The 21,231-nt window shown below is 39.8% G+C and overlaps 1 protein-coding gene across 1 annotated transcript in view; it reads right to left on the bottom strand.

The window, feature by feature from the left end:
• Positions 1 to 3,864: 3,864 nt before the first annotated feature.
• Positions 3,865 to 21,231, bottom strand: part of LOC308633206 (solute carrier family 41 member 2-like) — a gene marked incomplete at its 3' end in the record, with an annotated part of 53,096 nt that continues 35,729 nt past the window's right edge. The window contains exons 4-7 of the mRNA XM_081265741.1: positions 11,249 to 11,320; positions 7,200 to 7,344; positions 4,317 to 4,463; positions 3,865 to 3,977 (exon numbers count right to left, since the gene is read on the bottom strand). Coding sequence (XP_081121867.1) covers positions 3,865 to 3,977; positions 4,317 to 4,463; positions 7,200 to 7,344; positions 11,249 to 11,320 — 477 coding nt within the window. The remainder of the gene's footprint in view (positions 3,978 to 4,316; positions 4,464 to 7,199; positions 7,345 to 11,248; positions 11,321 to 21,231) is intronic.

Below are 21,231 nucleotides of genomic sequence, written 5' to 3'. Positions count from 1 at the left end.
CTCAGTTGGTAGAGTGCTTGCCTCACATGTACAAGGCTCTTGGTTCAGTCCCCAGTACCGCAAAAACAAAAAAGAAAAGATGTCAAACTTTGTCAATAACTTTTCCAGCATCTATCAAGGTGGTCGGTAGTTTTTACCTTTCCTTCTGTTATCCAGTATATCATGCTGACCGATGTGCATCTGTTAAACCAACCCTGCATCCCAGGAGTAAATCCCACTCGGTCATGACACACAATCTTTGATACATGTTTGGATCCTGTTTGCTAGAATTTTATTGAGGATTTCTGCAGGTGTGCTCATCATCAGAGCCACTGGCCAACAGCGTTCTTGTGTCTGGTTTCGGTATTAGGGTAACACTGGCCTCATAACACGAGTTTGGAAAAAATCCCTCTAGTTCCTCCTCCCACATGGTCTTTTTTGGGGAATATTAAGAAATCTGGTATTGATTCTGTTAATACTTTGTAGAATTCAGCTATGAAGCCATCTGGTCCTGGGTTTTTCTTTTGGAGGAGGCATTTAATTACTGCTGCAGTCTATTTGTTATTGGTCTGTTCTGGTCTTCTATTTCTTCCTGATTCAACGTTGGTATGTTTCTAGGAACTTATCCATTTCCTCTAAGCTATCTAATCTGTGAGCATACTTGTTCATAATAGTCCCTTGTGATTCCTTTTATTTCTGAGGTATCCATTATAATGTCTCCACTTTTATTTCAGATTTTATATGAGTTCCCTTTGCTTAATCTAGCTAAGTCTCTATCAATTTTATTTAAAAAAACTTATCAGTTTGTCAATTTATTCTATAGCTCTTAAATTGCCTATTTTATTCATTTCTGCTCTCACCTTTATTATTTTCTTGGGTTTAGCTGTTATTTTCTAGTTTTTTGATATATAATATAAACTTTCCTCTTAGAATTACTTTTGCTGCATTTCAGAGGTTTTGGTACATTGCATTTCCATTTTCATTTGTCTCAAGGTCTTTTTAAATTTCCCTTTTGATTTATTCTTTGACCCACTGGTTATTTAACTTACACACATTTATGAAGTTTCCAATTTTCCTCCTGTTGTTGATTTCTCATTTCATGCCATTAAGTCACTTGATGTAATTTGTCTTCCTAAATTTGTTTTGTTTCGTGACCTAATATATTGTCTATCCTAGAGAACATTCCATATACACTTAAGAATGTGTGTCATGGGCTGGGATTGTGGCTCAGTGGTAGAGCGCTCACCTAGCATGCCCGGGACCCAGGTTCGATTCTCAGCAACACATAAAAAAAAAAAATAAAGGCATTGTGTTGTGTCCATCTACAAAGAAGATTCCCCCCCCCTCTTTTTTAAAAAAAGAATGTGTGTCATGCTACTTTTGAATAGAACATTTTGTACATGTCTGTTAGATGCTGCTGAACTAAACTGTAGTCCAAATTCAACGTTCCCCTGTTAGTGTTTTGTATGCATGATCTACCCATTGTTGAAAGTGGGATATTAAAGTCCTCTATGATTATTGTATGGCTATCTACTTCTCCCTTCAGACCTACTAATAATTGCTTTGTGTTTTAGGTGCTCCAATATTAGATGCATATAAATTCAAAATTATTCTTGGTAAATTGACCCCATGACACTTTTCTTAATGTCCCATTCTGTATTATATACAGCTTCTAAAACCAAAGCCTGTAGCTAAAAAGAAATCTTCTTTTTATCTCTTAAATCTTGTGTTTTCATTATGGATCATGAATTAAAACTGTTCCTAAGAGCTAGACTTTTCAGCAAGATGAACAGGATCTTAGAATTTAAACATGTCTCTTCCTAAACTTTGTATTCTGAATAAAAAAAAAGAAAAGAAAAAAAAAACAGGACCTCCAACTGCTGATCTTATGAGGCCCCCTAGTGCTCACAATGTAGATAGAATCAATAATAGTTCAGGAAAACCTTTAACCATTAAATTAACTACAGAATCAATCTGAAGCCCATTTTTTAAAAATCTCTTTGGGGGAAATCAATAATGCAGATGAATGTATAAGACCTAATTCAACTTGAATTCTTTTGAGTCAACTGTCAGAAGAAAAGGCCTAGAAAATCCTAAGCAATAGTTAATAAGACTATTTTTCAAAATTATGGTAACATTCCATTTTACTTTTTTATTCCTTGATCCAGTTAAAACTATTAATGCAACACTGTATAACACCCAAAATGGCAAAAGCTTTAGATAATAATACATTAAACTTAAGCCTTCTGTAAGGAGTTTATCACTTGGATACCTTTTAAAAATAAAAATTAAACCAGGTGAGGTGGCACATGCCTATAATCCCAGCAGTTTGGGAGGCTGAGGCAGGAGGATTGAGAGTTCAAAGCCAGCCTCAGCAAAAGTGAGGCACTAAGCAACTCAGTGACACCTTGTATCTAAATAAAATACAAACTAGGGCTGGGGATGTGGCTCAGTGGTCAAGTGCCCCCAAGTTCAATGCCCAGTACCCAAAAATAAAAAATTAAAAATTAAGAAGTCAATGCACGTTATTTTGCTCGGCAGCTGGTCTATCTTCTGGAACCTCACAGCACCTCCTCTGTGTCGCCATGTTTCCTGTATCAATATTCGTCAATGGCACTCTCCTTTTCACCTTCTCATCACTGCACCTTCTACTGATGAGAAACCCTGGTGTTTAGCCAGCAGCTGGGAAATGTGTCCCAGTGACACCTCCAAGCCTGCAGCAGTGCACCTTCCTTCCTGGGAACCACTAAGACCCAGAACTTCCACCCTCGACACTGGGAAGACATGCTCTGCACCTCTCTACTGCTCTTCCTCTCATCGTCCCCACCTCAGAGGGACAGACAGGCAAGGGGCACCAGGGGCGTCACTCATGTGTGGCTGTCCTCCTGGGAGTGGCCGCAGGCTTTCCGGAGAACACGCTCTCCAGCCAGGAGCTGATGCTTCAAGCCGGACTGCAGCGTCTATTTCTAAACTGTACAATCATCTAGAGGAGGAGAGAGGCATGAGCAGTCGACCACCAACAATATAAACTTCAAAAGATGATCTCTTTGATAACATAACTCTCACTTTCTGCTTCTGAGTGGAAGAAAAGGGAACTGAGCCTCACCCAGAATACACTTGCACATATATCGTCCCCTGTTTGCTCTACAACAATAAAAAGCCAGACTAGCCCCACAAGATCCCATGTTTAGGTCACTCGTCATTTATGTCTTAAACTTTACCTCAAGTGGATAAATCTTTATCTTCTAAATTATAAAAAATGTCCCTGAACATATAAATCAAGTCCTAATGACTATTGTTTTTATGCCACTTATTAAATAACTTAAGGCAATTTTATACACTCAGGAAAGCTTCACTGAGTGTATAAAATTGCCTTAAGTTATTTAAGTTATTTAGTATCTTTGATAACATAACTTGTAGAAAATTATCACATTTGGTAGGGCAAAGCCCTTTTTTAAATTCAAGAACATATATCGAAGACTCTTCTTAAAACTAAGTATACTTTAGATTTATTTTAAAGCACATCATAAATCCATATAGGACCATTTAAATATGTGAGAGTGTGTATTTGCTTTTTGTTTGACTAGTAAACTATTTTTTCTTGTATTACTGTGGGGTTTTGTTCTCTTTTTCTGTTTTTAATTTGGCATTTAAAAAATGAAAGCATGATTAATATTTAGTATCTAACCAGTGCTCACAAATCATATCCAATACCATTGACAACAGTCTCAGAATACAAATCTGCATTAAAATAATTCCCTAGACTGAATTCTCCATCACTATTCAACAGGAACTACACATACAGGAGGACTCCAGCTTCATGCAGCATTTGGGCTAATTTTCATGTTTTTTTTTCCTTTGAGTTAACCACTGTGAGTCTTTAACTTAAGGTGTGAGTTTCTGATGGGAAAAAACATCCTGTTGGTAAATTCTGAGTCCCACCATGACCTTATATTCTTTGATGGTAGCTCGGTACACAGAACTCTGAAGGTTGACTCCTAGCTGGTTACGCATTTAGAGGAAAGGGCAGAAACCACGGACTGGGACAGACCTGTGTTCAGCCTTTCTCCCTGGAGTTGTGAAAACATGGGTAGCATATATAACTTCTATGACCCTCAATTTTCTCATTCAATTTAGAGAGAACCCTTATCTTTCTTATCTATAAGAAAAGAAAAAAATGTGAGAGCCACAGCACATAGTAGGTGTACAAGAAATTACAACTGTTATTCTGATTACTTCTAAATACAGATGAAGGTCACCATGGAGTCACAATATTGCTACAACAATATTTATTTTAAAAGACTCTCAATAACATATTTAGTGTCAAATCAACTTACCAAGGCAGGAGTACAAACCCTGGCTTATCCAAGCGAATATGGCCAGAGTTATAAGGTCCCCAAAACTGGCAGCAATGGGTGTAGCGACATTATCAGGATTTATACCAGTCTTCTTTGAACCAACGATAACTCCAACCATTATTATTCCTAGAGGAAAGAATGTTCATCACTTTCAATGTTATGATTTAAAGAAAATAGATCCCTCAAATACTGAAACATACAGGACAGACAACCAATATCTCAGTTCCAGAGAGACTGCTTGGATAAGCTGATTAAGCAATTAAAACATTTTATCCCAATGTCATGGCAAAATGCCTTTTAACAAAATCCAAGCGGAGCTCACAGATCTGAGAAGTTCAATGTTGTACTTAAAAGACCCAAAAGTGACCATAAAATTATGTTAAAGCTAAAATTTTGAATTTAGTAATGTGTGTGTCTTAGGATTTGATACACACAAATAGACCTAAGATTTTTAAATTTAACCCTCAAATAATGTATGAAAACGCCAGAGAAAGGTGAGTCATACGCAAGGCAACTGGGAAGAAGACCAACAGATTTGTTCACATATGGTAGCTAGAAATGCTTGCTTCATTATGTTCTTTAGTGTTGAAGTATTAAGAAGCAGGAAGTAATTAAACTTGAACACCAGAGTCCAGAACACAAGAAAGTCTTTGGAAAAGATATTTTTTAAACCCAAAGTTTGTTTATAATTCTCCAACAGGATAACAGAGGATGAAAATGTGACTTTGCACTTGCACTTTTGAATTCTTCTTTTCTTGAATCAGATACATAAGAGTAAAATGATAACATTTATGTCTATACCCAGTTGTACAGATTTTCTCATAGCAACACATTTGTTAAGAGGATGAAGTACAAAGAAAATTTTAAATGTCTATGTGCTAACCACAGCACATAGATTTTCAACTTGAAATCTAAATATGGCTTTGGGGAGAAAAAAAACCAGAAGCTGGGTGTAGAGTCACACACCCATAATCCCATAGACTGGGAGGCTAAGGCAAGAGGATCACAAGTTCAAGGCCAGCCTTGGCAATTTAGTGAGGCCCTGTCTCAAAATAATAAAAAGGGCCAGGCTGTTGCTTAATGATAAGGATTGAACTCAGGGGTGCACAAACACCAAAAATAAATAAAAAATAAATAAACAATTTCACTGCACTTTTAGAATAAAAAGACTGCAAATATTTTTATTCCAGAATACTCATTATAGATAAAACTGAGGTCCCCAAGAACAGGTTTAAATACGTGCCTGAAGTCACATAGCTTATGATTCTAGGCCAGTGGTTTTTAGTGTACCATATATAAAGTCAGTACTCTAAAGAGCAGAATTTTTGTCTTAAATCAAACAATGCATTGTAAATTATATTCTGGAAACTTTTTCAATCACTGGACCTTACCCTTTTTACAATATCACTATAAAGGGGGAAGAAAGCAATATCGGAAGTGCTTTTAGAATATGTTATATGATAATCCTACAAAATATAATGAGGTGTGGTGACACAGACCAGTAACCTCAATTACTCAGGAGGCTGAGGCAGGAGGATTGGCAAGTTTGAGGCCAGCCTGGGCAGCTTAGCTGGACCTTGTTTCAAAATAAACATTTTTTAAAAGGGTTGGGGATGTAGCTCAGCCAGAGAGCACTTACCTAGCATGTGTGAGGCCCTGGGTTCAATCCCCAGTGCTACAAAAAAATAATAATCCAACAAGATATGATTACATAGAAATCTTTTTTCCACAATCAGCACAAGGGAAGCTCTCCTCTGACAGTGCTACTTTTATCTTTTCAGCTGAAAGTAAGCATTTTTTGTGCATCATGGCTCAGTGCAAAGAGCTAAAAACCAGGAAAATTTGGTTTTAATTCTGATTCTGCCACTAACAAGTGGATATAATTGGACAAGTTGCCCTACCTGCCTGAGTCAATTTTCTCATGCACAAAATGTGGTTAATGGTATCTGCATATATTAAGATGGTCAAAAAGGTCAAGTAAAACTAGAAGATACAGTGTTCAAGGTAAGAAGCTTTAACCAAATGTACAGTTGTTTTAAAATTTGAATTTTTGATGGTTTTGAAAATCCTAGGCATTTCAAACACTTGCTGGACTGAAAAATTTCAAACCTCTCTAAATGACACAAAATCAGAAAGAAAACAAAAGTTAAGGAGCCTAAAGAGAGTGCTAACACCGCAACCTTTTTTTCTTTTTGCCAGAAATTTAATTTCCCAATAGCTTCATCTCAATCGTTTCTAGTAATTCCATATAGAAATAAGAAAATTATATCCCTGATTACTATTCCATAAGAAGCTGGTTATCCAGTGGAAAGTTCACATTAATAAAAAATCCAACTGAGAAGTTCTAATGTAGTTAGTTTTTTTAAACTAGTTCTTTAGCCATCTGTAGCCAATAATATGCTGTCTTCAGAATAAGGTTATTTTTGTACTACCACAGACAGGAATTTTTTTTTCTTAATATGAAACTTAAATTTTTTTTTAACAGAGGGACTGCTTTTGAAACTCAGAATTCCTGGAACACTTGTTACTCAAGAGACTAGCCAGTAAATCCCCTGCATTACTTCCAGGAAGTTTCTCAACTTCATTTACAAAACAAATGAATGCTCAGGCTATTCTCCTGATCTTATTTGGGAATTATACCAGGGCATCAAAGGCCAGGACACAGCCTCAAACAGCCTGCTCTGCAGTAAGGTTCATAAATAATGAAACGGAAATATAGCTGAAATAAGATATGATTGAGGCTTGTGATAACTTTTTTTCTGTTGTTTTCATCATAAATATCATTTGAAGAGAGAGAGTCATCATCTTGAGAAATAAATCATTTAAGAGCAAAAGATTATAGACATTTGCAAATCCGCTCACCCTGTAGAAGAGACGCGATGAAGGCGGTGGCCACGCTGCTGGAGCACAGGAGGATGGAATGATCCAGGTAATACTTTCCCTCTGGAATCCAGCCCAAGATGATCGCCGCCACCGCTGCTAAAAAACCCACGACTGTTGCCTGAACCTAAAAAATTTGTTACAAAATCCAACTGAATTAGTAATTTAAAAAATACTCAGAATCTTTCCTATGTAAACATTACATACAAGAAGCCTGAAGACATACTGCCCCTGGTAACTAAATCATACTGCCTTTTAAAGAAGCTACTATAGATGAGTTTTATATTCCCTGAGAGTGGGCTCTCAAACTGCCCTGATCTGGTGGCAGCAGAAATGGAATGGGGTGCAGGAATCTGTTTTTAATAGTACCCCAAAGAATTGATCCACAGATCATCTAAGAAAATTCTAGTTTTAGGTTAAAGAGGGCCCCACCCAAGGTGGAAAGCAGGCTCACCAGGCAGCGCTGGGGAGATTGAAATCAAATGATAGGAGCCTGAATCCTTCTCTACCACTTAACCTCAGGGCAAGTTATCTAAGGCCATTAACTCAACTGGTATTTATTCAGATTCTACCAAGCACAATGCACTGTGCTTGATACTGAGATAGGACCATGGTCAAAATGGACTCCCTGTCTCAGTGGGAAACAGACATTAAAAAATACCCTCACAAATAATCACACTTATGATTAGTACCATAAAAGCTTCAGTTCCAGCTGCACATGATGGTGCATGCCTGTAATCTCAGCTGCTCAGGAGCCTGAAGGAGGATTGCAGGTTCAAAGCCAGCCTCAGTAACTTAGGGAGGCCCTAAGCAACTTAGTGAGGCCCAGCCTTCAAAATTAAATTTAAAAAAACGGGCCGAGGATGTGGCTCAGTGGTTAAGCACCCCTGGGTTCAATCCCTGATCCCCGCCCCCAAAAAAGTTTGAGTTCCCTACTCTATAAATGACAATGATAATATCAAACTTTGAGATTCAAGTTACATAAATAAATAGTTTCCTGTAGTGCAGACACAAAGCAACACTCAAAATAACTTCCACTAAGAAAAGGCATTCAGACAGCTGACTCAGGCTACCAGGATGACAAAGCTATAGCAAAGCCCATGGGAATCACTTTTCCCAGTGGTTCTTAACTATGTGTGTGTCGTGGCCCCTCTGACAATCTGGTAAAAATTCTGTAGAACAGAGACCTTTCCCCTAAGAAACACAGAACACTCAACATCTGGAGTGGAATTTCTGGGTGTTCTCTAAAGCCAATCCATGAAATGGGGTCAAGGGCTCTAAGTGATCGATCCCTGCTGCAGGATGACGCCATTGTACAGAAAATCAACAGAAAGGCCAGGACTAAAGAGCCTAGATATCCTGCCGTCCAGCCCCACAAGCTTTGATTACAGTTTCTGTTGACATCACCCACACCTCAGAGCTGACCTCCAGGTATGAGAGCCACTGTGGCTGCACAGTCGTTAGACATGTCAGCATGTTCATGCTGGTTGGTAAATAACACACACTTCACGCAGTAGAACTAAGTACTAATGTAAATTCCACCACTGTGATTCCAAGTCCTTCCTGGCATGACCTGGTATGCATGGCAAGGGAGCCTGGTGCAGACATCATGGTATGTGAGTCTAGGCACGTACATGCATCCGTAGATCTATTTCTGAGGAACTGGAGGCACATAGCTGAGCTGAGAAGTCCTATTCTGTACATCTGCAAAACAACAACTAATTGGAAAATGATTGATGTGCCCAAGAAAAAGCAAAGCCTGGGTTCAAGTGGTAGCTGGGTTTAGAAGGATCTCGGGGCATGGAGGCTAAACAGGGGCCACAGGCCTGAATAGACCTTGGTGCAGGCTACATCCCTCCTAGCGAGGTGGTGGTTCCTCAGATGGCACCGGGGGCCCTGTAACTTATGCACAGTCCACGCAGCTGTTCTGTACAGTGGTGAAGAAACCTGTAGCAGGTAATCTGCTGGGACCCAATTTAATAGCAGAGAAGCACACTCCCTCCTAAGTGCGCCTGGGCCTCCTGTCTCTACTCTTCCCCGCTCTGCCCTCCACAGCCCACCTCCAGGAAGGGGAGCACAGGCCACCCACCCTGCACCCCTCTCCTCGCTCAGCTTCTCCTTCACAGGCTTTTGCAGGTGAAGCCTTTTCCCCAAGCCCACCCACATGTCTTTTTGGTGGGAGGTATTAGGGAGTTGAACCCAAGGATGCTTTACCACCTTAACCACATTCCCAGTCTTTTTTTTTGAGATAGAGTCTTACTAAGTTGCTGAGTGAGGCTAGCCTTGAACTTGGGATCCTCCTGGCTCAGCCTCCAGCATTGCTGTAACTACAGGTGTGTGCCACCACACTCAGCAGCCTGTCGTCTTGACCTTTGTCCACTGGAACTGAGTCCCAAGCAACTGGTGCCTCCTCAGCTGGCCCCAATGCTGTCCTGGTGGGCATGCTCGGGGTTCTCTGTTCATACATGGATGATGGAGTGAAGCAGACACGGGCTTTGGGTTCTGGCAACTAGGATCAGCAAATCCCCAGCCATTGCCAGCACCCATCCTGACCAGAGGTTGCAGGGAGCGAGGATGACAAGGGAAAGGTGCACATTACGAACAGAATGAAAATTAAAGCTGAGATGGCACCCGCTGCCATGGGCAGCTCTGCAGCCCCCGTATGATCACGACTATGAGACCACTTTGGGAAATTTAATAAAATCTTGTCTCAAAATGGAAAAACGGCTGGGGATTTAGCTAAGTGATAGGGCACTTGCCTAGCGTGTTCGAGGCCCTGGATTTCATCCCCAGTACTGAAATAAATAAAACAAATAAATAATGCTGAAATGGCCATTATACTAAAATGATTTGATATATAATTCATACTACAACTCATTATTTCATATGAGTTTAGGGTATTTAAAGAAGAAAATCAAATATATTTTCAAATACATTAATATTTTGGATATTTGAATATGGTATTAAATATTTTTATTATCACCCCTGCACAGATAACAAGTTCAAGTTGGAAAGGATTTTAGCCTTCTCTAATATAATATTGTGATTTGAAAGACAAACGGGAAGCCCAGAAGGGCTAAGTTACAAAGGTTATACAGCTGGTTAATGTTAGAGCTGAGGTTAAGATCCCAGATTTTATCTCCAACCCTGCAATTACACAGGTATTTTTAAAAAATAACCACAATCCAAAAACTCCTTTGTCTTTAAAATACACTACATAAAACCATATTCCTACAACCAAATTCTCCACCACCTCATTAAAGTTCCTGTGCATCCCCTCAGCTAACCCTAGCTAGAGAATTACCACAGGTAGCTGCAGTTTTCTGCCTCAGAGATGGGAGGGATGGGGGAGAGGCAGTAGAGGTACTCACCTGAGATCTGAAAGCCATAGATTTTATAGAACCCAGTTTAGTGTTTATATCATTGGCAATTGAACGCATTCATTTATATCAACACTGGTAACATCAAATTGAGGAAAAGTCAAGACAAATGGCTGATCATAATATACAGAACTCAGTTTCATTAAACAAATACTTTGAAAAATTAAAGTAGGCTGAGCATGGTGGTGCATGCCAGTAGTCCTGCCTACTGGAGAGGCTGATGCAGGAAGATCACTTGAGCCTAGGAGTTTGATACCAGCCTGAGAAACACAGTGAGTCTGTCTCAGGGGTAAAAACAATTAAAGAAGAAAAATAGCACCTAAAAAATGAAATGTTCAATATTTATTTGTAAGATATCAACACAAATTCTGGCTTTATCACATAGTTATGAAAGAAAATATTTATATATCTATCTTTAATATTTGTAAGCATCTGATTAGTTTCTAGAGAAAAAATGACTCCTGGAGGTCAGAGGTATCCACTAATTCCATTATTTTTTCAAGGTACTAAATGATTTCAAGGTACTAAGTGATTTAGTACCTTGAAAAAAGTAAAAAATGATAGACTTCCCAGCACTACAGTTGACTCCCTTCCAGAGGTGACCCCAAGACCAGTAAACACAAGATCTATAAACAACTGTGCGCCACTTACCTGCTTTAAAGCCAAGTTGCCAATTATTAGGTTCCACTTTTCAATGGGTGAGTCCATCTTCCCAATATTTACCTGTTAAGGTGGATATTTTCATGGATCACTGAAAAATCTATATGTTGTTTACTTTGCTTAAATAGCATATAAAGTCTTAAAAGTACAAAATAATTCTGTACTAAGTCTGGTAAGGGCACCTGTACTTGAATGTAATTCTGAATTCACTCCATCTACCATTCAGATTGGCTGAGATGATCAGGGGGACTTTTTTCTTTAACCATCTTATAATAACTAGTGGCCCAGTTAGTATTATAGTATTACATATATATATATATATATATATAAAACATTACCATGTATCACCCTAAAATGCTGAATTCTGTGTACGGAGGGTCAATGAATAATTACATAATTTTGAGCTGCTAGCATTTAATTTCATACCATAAAATTAATATAATCTGAAGAATTGTTAATCAAAAAACAATATTTAAACAAATCGTTCATATGTATATAATCTACATTTGATTCATGACAAAAATTGTTAGCAATAAAAATTCATTTGGTTCACAAATTTTGATCATGCACCTCACTAATTAAAAAGTATACATCTTTCTTCTAAATTGAATACTTTCCAAAATAATATTATTCACATATTCAGTGTCTCTGTGAGCTAGGTCATATTTCTCAACTACTTAATATTCAAAAAATGTACAACTAAGACTGCCAAGTTTTCCAGTCATTTGGAAAGCAATGAGCAATCATTAGTAAAAATCCTATATTAAGCTGGATTTTCAGTTATTCATCACCTGGTCATAGAAGGTTTTCAAATGTTAAAAAAAGGTTTCTGGGCAAATGGTATAAAGGGAAGTACACAGGGTTATTATTTATGGATCATTTCAAACAAGTACAAACTAGAGCTTAGCTCATGGCTTCAGACCAGCAGGTTCAGGGCCACATCAACATTCCTCTACCAATTTGGAAAACAGACTCTATTCTGTAATTTCACTCCAGATTTTAGTTTCAAAGTCTCCAGCAAATCAAACATTGAGATTTCTCAGTGTTTCAGGATAATTACTCCTGCAAGTCTTTACTGATATATTTCTTGACTAAAGCTGGGAATCTAAAGTATTGATAAAATTCATGTTTGTAGTTCTAACAACCTGGGGCTCTGCTCAAGTGAGTAATAGAGACATGGGCAATATTTGAAGAGTGCATTCACCTCAGGTTCAGAGTTCAAGAACAAAGCATGAGAGAAATTCATGCTATTTTGAAGAATTCTTAATTCTTAATTCTTTGACTGTGGCTATGGGAAGCAATCTCAGATGAGTCTACGAATGAGAAAACATTAACCCTCCAGAGTGGCTTAGTGAGCCAGGGAGACAGGAAGCGTTCAGGGACCAGGAAAAGATCAAGGGAGGTGGGGGCAAAAGGGTGAGGGAGAGAGAGCCAGGTTCACTTGGTGCCATGGCCACTACATACCTCAAATCCTTGTCCCTACAACTTCCGGTCACAGTCTACACAATGGGAACATACCTAAAATTTGGAAGGCATAAGCTAAGCAGAGGCCACTATCTTTGGCAGGCAGGCAGCCCTGGTAGGCACCTGGGCCTTTGCCATAAGACACGCTCGGCTTGTTTCCCCTGCACCAGTGATAGAGTGCCTTGGATTCAATCGGGCCGTTCCTCTGATTTTCCCTCCACACATCTTCACTTCCCCAACTTCCCCACATTTGTGTAGGCCCTATTATAACTAGAGCACACATCTACCATGGCTGCTTTCTGGACCAAACCCAGGCTGATAGTTTATTAATTTAAATAGTGTAAGGTTGTACTCTATATACAAATGATGAGGGTCACACTTTCTAAGTCCCTTCTAGATCTAGATGTCTGTGGATCTGCAATCTTTTTACTCTAACATAAAATAATCAGTATCAATTAAAATGATATCAAATTAAAAGAAGAATATATTCACAAATAAAAACATTTTTATAAATCAATATCTTAGAGAAAACCAAAAAGAAATGTCAGCCCAAATTCACATTTTAGGGAAGACAGTATGCTGCAGGCATGCATTAGGAGTGGTGGGGAAGGGCCAGACACAGGAAGATGACCTGTTGCCTCCATCTTGGAAAAACTACACCAAGAACAGGGCTGACCCACCCTCCTGTCCAGTAGTCAGGGATAATATAACCACCCAAGCTTCTTCAGAAGTGGAGGGAGAAGTAGGCGTGTGCTGTCTAAAGGCCTTTGGCCAACCTACTTTTGTTAGATTAGTTGACTTGCTGGTGCTCTCAGCAAGAGAAACCAAGAACTGGGAAAGTGATAAAGTGTAGGCGGGCGTGATTTGGTAAAGATTTCTGACTAATCCATATTTATTCAAATTACATATATCTTGAAGCATTAGAAAAATAGGCCAATATGTTTGCAGAGACACCAACTCATTCACTCATTAAGATGCATCTGTTTTGGGCTGGGGCTCATTGGTAGAAAGCTTGTCACATGTGTAAGGCCCTAGGTTCGACTTCAGCGCTGCATATAAATAAATAAATAATATAAAAGATCCAATGACAGCTAAAAAAATATTTAAAACAAAAAGATGCATCATTTTGCTGAAGATATAGCTCAGTTGGTAGAGTGCTTGCCTTGCACTCACAAGGCCCTGGGTTGGATCCCCAGCACCACATACACAAAAAAAGATCATCTGTTGAATTCTTAATGTATTTTCCCCTTTAGTTCTTTGGACATGTTCAAACCAGCTGTTTTAAAAGACAGTTAAATTCACCACCTGGGCCCACTGGGAGTCCCTCCCCATGGATGGATATGAACCACACTTTTCTTGCAAATGGATCACACTTCTGTTTCTTTCTACCATCTGATGATATTTTTTGTTAAAAACAAGCCAGTGTTGACAACATAGGAGAGTGACTCTGATACCCGTAATGTTCTACGGATTGAATTTTCCTTCTAATTAGCAGTTAATTTGCTGAGAGTCAAACTACAGAGTCTTCTCTCTCCCGGGGTGGAGCAGTTCAACTTCTACTTGGTTCTTTTGACTACGATACTGCTTTTCAGTCTAGCCCTTTGGGGATCACTTCCATACCTATGTAGTTTGATGGTCAGGCAACGAGTTGGACAAAATTTGTGGTCTAGTTTGGAGTTAACCCTCTCTGAGGTTCTCCTGCCTCTGGTATTTCCCCATGTATTTCCACTGGCTCTCTTAGCTTCAAGTTCTATCATCTGATACTTCGATCCAGTAAAATTTCAATTCTCTGCCACAACAGCTGTGCATAAGGTCACAGAAGGTGTTCGATCAAAACAGCCATCAAGCAGCGGCATACTCTGTAATTCCAGGAACTGGGGAGGCTGAGGCCAGAGGAGGATGGCAAGTTCAAGGCCAGCCTGGACAATTTAGTGAGACCTTGTTTCAAAATGAAAAATAAAAAGGGCTGGGGCTGTAGCTCAGTGGTAGAGTGCCCTGGGTTCAATCCCTAGTACCCCCCCCACACACACACAAAAGCAAAGAGGAGGGAGGAGAAGGAGACAAACAGGTAGGGAACAGACAAATCTCAGTGAGTGCACTGGTCTTTCAGACACATGCCCCTCTCACATTTCTGCCCACTTGTTTTCTTTTTTCTTTTTCTGCCAGGCTCACACTCAGGTCAGGCCTGTATACACATACTTTTGCAGTTAGCCAAAGATTTGAGCAGATCTTATATTCCGACTTTGGATCTTACCTTTCTGCACTTCTAGAATTCCCTCCCTAAGTTTCCATCTCCCCTTGCCAATCTGAACTCTATCTCTGCCACCTGGAGCAGGGAAGACTGAGTTTTCTGCCACTCGAGATCCAGGGACTGGAGAATGCCCTCAAGCAAAGACATCTTGCAAACACTGCCATTCTTAGTCATCGACAGCATGCTATTTTAAAGGAACTCAAAATTCTGCTTTTTCACTTTTTATTGCCATCGAATAGTTTGTCTAGATTTTGTAACTGTATTGAATGGCAGGGAGGGTTCACCCAGCCAATTCATTCTGCCATTAACTGGAATCAGAAACCCTGTTATATATTTTTACACTCAATCTTAGCCACAAGTCTAAGAATCAATGGATTATACATTTATATATTTTATTTATATATTTTAGATATCTTATATAAAACATAATACACTCAAACACACACAAACTAATATCTTTCTGAGCATACAGGGCAATGCACATGTCCATTACCCCGATGGTTGCCACAGTCTTGGCTGGGCACAGAATCACGAGCCACCACACAGCTTTGTAGATTCAAACAGCAATTCTTTATTCCCGAACTCACACCGGCCTCCACACACGCTCTGGGGCAATCCCAGTTCTGCTGCCGCCCAGTCCACCTACTCCACGAGGCTTTTTTCCCATATACCTTCTGAATCTCACGAGAGCAGGAACGCCCTAATCCCGGCAGCAATAATCTTCAACCTCCAACTTCCCTAAAACCCATATAGTCTTAAACTGGGAACGCCCTAAACCCGAGGACCGGGATACTTCCTCAAACCTGATCAGCTCTAAACCCGGATCCACCTTGGTCTTTGAGCAAGGTCAAAGAAATTGGAAGTCCAACATCAAATTACTACAGGAAGAGGCTTTGTCAACAACTTCTGCTAGGATGTCAGCACCACAAAGGCAGGTACATTTTCTGTCTTATGACTGAGCACACAGATCCATGCTTGGCATACAGTAAAGACCCAAAACACATTTTTTAATTAGTAAATTAGAAAGATAGAGCATTGTCGGGTGTGGTAGTTCACACCGTAATCCCAGCAATTTAGGAATCTGAGGCAGGAGGATCACAAATTTGAAACCAGCCTGGCAACTTAGCAAGACCCTGTCTCAAAATACAAAATAAAAAGGACTGGTGATGTGGATCAGTGGTAGAGCACCCCTGGGTTCAATCCCCAGTACCAAAAAATGAATAAATAAAAATAAAATAATAAAGAATATTACAAAATAACTTCAGAGAACTGAGAGTTCTCTGACAAGAGGTTTGAGGCAACAGAAATCAGTTTTGCCTGGAGTAGAAAAGGGCTAATAAGATTCTGCCAGGCAATTTGCTCCTGGGAAACCAATTCACAATCTTCTTTTATTTTTTTCTTTCCTTTTAATTTATCTTAAGGATACCATTTTTGACTCATATCTAGCATTAAAGAAAGAGAAAATTTTAGACTTAAACTAAAGAACTTAAACTATAATTGAAAACTCTTAAAACTCCAGAAATCATTGTGCTTGGTTTATTTTCCAATTGTACAACACTGCCACATATCTATATGAACATCTATATAAAAAATTGAAAAAAAATCTATCTATCTATCTATATATCTATATCTATATCTATATCTATCTATCTATATATATATATATATATATATATATATATATAATTTTATATACACTGTTGAAAAATTAAAATCCAGGAAAAGTAGTCAATTTAATCATATCTTTACAAATAAATTTGGACTTATGTAAGAGGGCAAGATAAAGCTGATTTGTATTCATCACTATTTAATTTCTTTGTTGAAATAGGAAATCTATTTTATTGAAATATCTTTTCATCTAGTTTGACGGAATAACAAGCTCTAAGGACAAGTGACCTTCAATAGACTGAATGAATAGGCTGTCTCTGGTGTCTGAGGTTTTAAGCTCTCTGTCTTTCTACTTATTGAAGATCCACCTTATAATCCTATAAGCTCATTTGTCCTGGTTCTCCTGCAGATAATCATAAAAATGATAAAACAAAAAGATTAAAGTAATCACCGAGTGGCCTTCTATAGCTATGATTTTCATTCCTAATCTTAGAAGTGAAAAGAAATATTTCACAAAAAAACATAATTGTTGAAAAGAAGTATTCTTTAACCATAAAATTTTAAAAGCCAGGGCTGGGGCTGGAGCTCAGTGATAGAGCACTTGCCTAGCATGTGTGAGGCCCTGGGTTCTATCCTCAGCACCACAAAAAAATAAATAAACAAAATAAAGGCATTGTATCCAACTACAGCTAAATAAATAAATAAAATTTTAAAAAAGTTAAAAACCAGCTTTCAAATAGAACTTGTTGAGGTTTTTCAAAAATTACATTCATTTGCTCCTTTGCCTAGAGCCAGGAAGCACCGGCCACCACAGTGGAGACCACCAACCCCAAGTTCAGGTGGCAGTGGGTAGGCATAAGAGGGAAGAGCAATTTCCAGGTGGAATGACGTCCAGGCAGGAGCTGGAGAGAGTGAGAAGGGAAGGAGAGGACCTCCCACTAACCCACAAGACACTTCAAAGAGAGAACCTGCTAGAATAAGGGAAAGTGACAGTTAGTTCTGAATGCAGTGAGTGGCTTCCAGCTGACAACAGACAGTTCAGCTCTGGGGTCAGGAAGGGAATGGAGAAGGGGACTGAGTGACCAGTGGGAGACAGCATGAAGCTACTGAGGGCGGATGTGTAAACATGTGTCAAGAAAGCCTCAGAAGCCGCCCGACAGTGACGCTCTGGCCTTCCCTCAGAATGGTAGCATTCCGCCTATGAGATCAACTTCTCCAAGCAACTTCAATGCCATAAACTAGAAGAGCACACCATGTCGCCACAGCTTCACACCCAAGTGACTGCTTCCCATCGACTCTTCTGTCTGGCTTTGCCAGAGAGAATAACCGACAGCTCCTCTACTTCAGCAAATGCATCAGCTGTCTGTCGGCTCTATCTGAACATGGGCTCTGACTCCAACAACCTCTCAGGACACCCTCTACTACCACCCCCACCCCAGCAACATCATCTCCAACTACATCATGGCAACGAGCTCCCAGCCGGGCTCCCTGCTTCAGTCTCTGGTGCCCATACCGCAACACGACAGTCAGAATAATCTGTTAAAGAACACTGCTCAGACCACACCACGGCTCTGCCCAGAATCTTCCAATGGTTTCCCTATTAGGAAGCAGCCAAAGTCCTTCCAGGAGACCACAAGGTCCCTTATTGTCTGGCCCCTGGCTCATTCTCTAACCTCCTCTCCTAGGACCCCCCTGTTCACTTGGTCCTAGCACCATGGGCCTCCAAGGCGCCTTATCCAACACCGTGGTTCTCCAGCGTGAGTGTACCTCGGAATCGTCTGGAGAGCTTTCTAAAGAACAGATGGGGAGCTGGGGTTGTGGCTCAGCGGTAGAGCGATGGCCTAGCAAGTGCGAGGCCCTGGGTTCAATCCTCAGCACCACATAAAAATAAATAAATTAAAAGAAAGGTATTGTGTCCGACTACAACTAAAAATTAAATATTAAAAAAAAAGAAACAGATGGCCAGGTCATCCCACCCCCACATTTCAACTCAGTGCTTTGGAAGAGGGCTGAGAAGTGGCACTTCTAACACATCTCTGACACTGATGGTCAGAAGACTGCTCTAGAACCTTCCGTCCAACAGCAACCACAGGCCCAGCCTTGGGCTGTGCATTGCCTGGGACCTTCCTAGCTCAGCCTTGGAGGTTCACTTTCTTATTTCTCTCTGTTTATATCTGATATATCTCTTTAGCGACACAATTCTGAAACTACAGAAGACAACTCTAGCCTTATCGCCTCAAAGAAAGGCTCAGTTAAGTCCGCCCTGCAGTGGGGACCTTAGCAATAAGCTCCCTGTGCTGAGCCGACCAGCTTTGGAATTCCCCTCTCTTAAGGTGAATAGAAAAATGCACATAAACAGACATACCTAGCACGAAATAGAACACAGCAGATGAAGTTTAAAAGAAGATTAAGACTAAATTCACTTCCAGGAGATTTAATGGTAATGTGATCAAATGAACCAGCAAAACTTCATTTGCAGTCAATTCTTTCTGAACCAGATTCCCTACAGTATGGCCTATTTTAAAATGGACCGGCATTTTAATCTATCACTTGAATCTAAACAAAGCTGGACAGTGCTCAAGAACAACGCTTTCAGAGGTCTTTTCTTTAAGGTAAGCGAACCAGAACTTCACTCTTCCTGGCAAAGTGACTCAGAAGCCTGCCTCACTCTATCTATCAGAGCAAAGTTCATTTTCCAACAAGTGAAACTGGAGCCACCTTTCAACTTCCATTCCTTAACTTTCCTCTTCCTTGACTGTTGCCACTTCTGTTTTCAAGACCTTTATTCTCTCCTGCCAAAAGGGCTCTTGGATTGAGTTCCACCTAAGTGACCCACGAGTTCTCACAAGAAAATGAAGTGGGGAAAGCAGCAGGTAGGAGACCTGTGCGCAATTTCACTAACTCTCAGAACCTCAGTGAAGCTACGTGGGTTTCTTCTCTCTCTTCTTCAGATATTCTCGACACACAGTCCAGCTGGTGTCAAAGGATCAAGTGTTAAAATCAATATTCACTGTCACTAAATGTCATCATATAATGAACTAATGGGATACAAGAATAAATATGAAACTCAAATTTTGAGCATTTTATCATAATTTCATTATTAGAATTTTTAAAAAATGATTTTTTTAGTACTGAGAGCTGCTAGATGACCTTGTGGTTACTATTCTCATATCTGCAATGCTAGGTACTTTCCAACCAAGTCACTGAAGAACCAAGATTATTTTAGGCTAGCTTTGTCAGTCTAGATGGTGCTATGAACAGTGTCACCAAATTATTAGACTTTCTTTCCTATCAGGGATTAATTGCTGAGATCAAAGACTGATCTTCAAGCCCCAGTATAACTACGGCCCCAAAAGATTACAGTTGACAGTGATGATACAATCATTGAAATAATTCCAAAACTGAAGCTTTGTGAACCATTTGAAGAGGATGCTTTCTAAATATCCTCAGGTGACTATAATTGTCCTAATTTATGTTTTTATTTTAATTATTGAAATGCATTTATGGCTTTATTATATCACTTGAGAAAAAAAATTTTCCTTTTGTTTAAGGACATTGGATCTAAAAGTGTATGGAAGTAGAGGAAGTAGGCTTTAAAGATACCAAAAAAGGTAAGGAATCTCTAACTACATGTCCATTTTTATTGCCAATTTCAGTATCTTCCCAAAAGTAGAATGATAGAATTTTTGTAACAGGTGTCACGTAAAAAATATTTGCAGACTTCAAGGTATATCCACTTGGTTACTTCACAAAGTTACAGTCAAAGAACTGCTTTTTTCTGCAAACAGCCACTGGTTATTAGTTAGTAAGTCCTATTATGTTGGTATTGTTACCTGAAGAATGTAATATTAAGTCTCTTTTGTTCAAGGAACTGTTTTAAATGTATATCTTCTTTTCTACCTTGTTTCAATAACTTGCAGAAGTATCTAACAAGGCAGGTTCAAATTCTCTTTTATGTCATGTAATTTTTTCAAAATTTAAATAAAGCTTTCATTCCTAGACTCTGGATCAATAATACTCTAAATCTGGGTAAGAGGGGCCCTACCTCTGAGACTTCAGGTTTAGAGGGCTCCACCTTGGCCCTCCTTTAGCTATGTCCCTCCACTAAGGAGAGGCATTCACAGCCCCCCCCCCGACTCTGCCCACCTGAGATCTAAGCCTGTGCCTCTCCCATCTCCAGGCCATCCTCTGGATGCCCAGGACCATAAAGTTCCCTGTCCAAATAGCCTGGAGCCCCTTGTTGACTTCTCCCTCCAGCTGGTGCTGCTGAACGCAGATCATGCCACCAGTAAGTGCAGGCCCAATCCAAGGAGTGCGGGGTGGTTGCTGCTGAAGGCACAGCTGAGGGTGGATGTGAGGCCTGAGATGGGCACAAAGCCTTTCAAAGTGCCATGCAGACAGCCAGGGGGAAGGGGCTGGCCTCAGACCAGAGCCCAGCTGTCTCTACACCACCAGCTCCAAAGCAGAAGCCAAGATGAACAAGAATTCTAAATGTGCTCTTGGACTTATAGGTCTTCTTACAGATACACTAGGGGTTGGGTTTGGTTTTGCCTTACAGGGCTGGGGGCCTACACAAACCCAGGCCTTGAACAGGCAAGTGCTAAAGATACATTTGTTAAGGGAGAGAGAAAGATTTTTTAGTAAGTTTCAA

This window comes from Spermophilus citellus, assembly GCF_964194105.1.
Source record: "Spermophilus citellus genome assembly, chromosome: 14".
Taxonomy (NCBI): domain Eukaryota; kingdom Metazoa; phylum Chordata; class Mammalia; order Rodentia; family Sciuridae; genus Spermophilus; species Spermophilus citellus.
The sequence above is the reverse complement of the archived record's forward strand: the minus strand, read 5'-3'. Positions and strand labels throughout refer to the sequence as shown.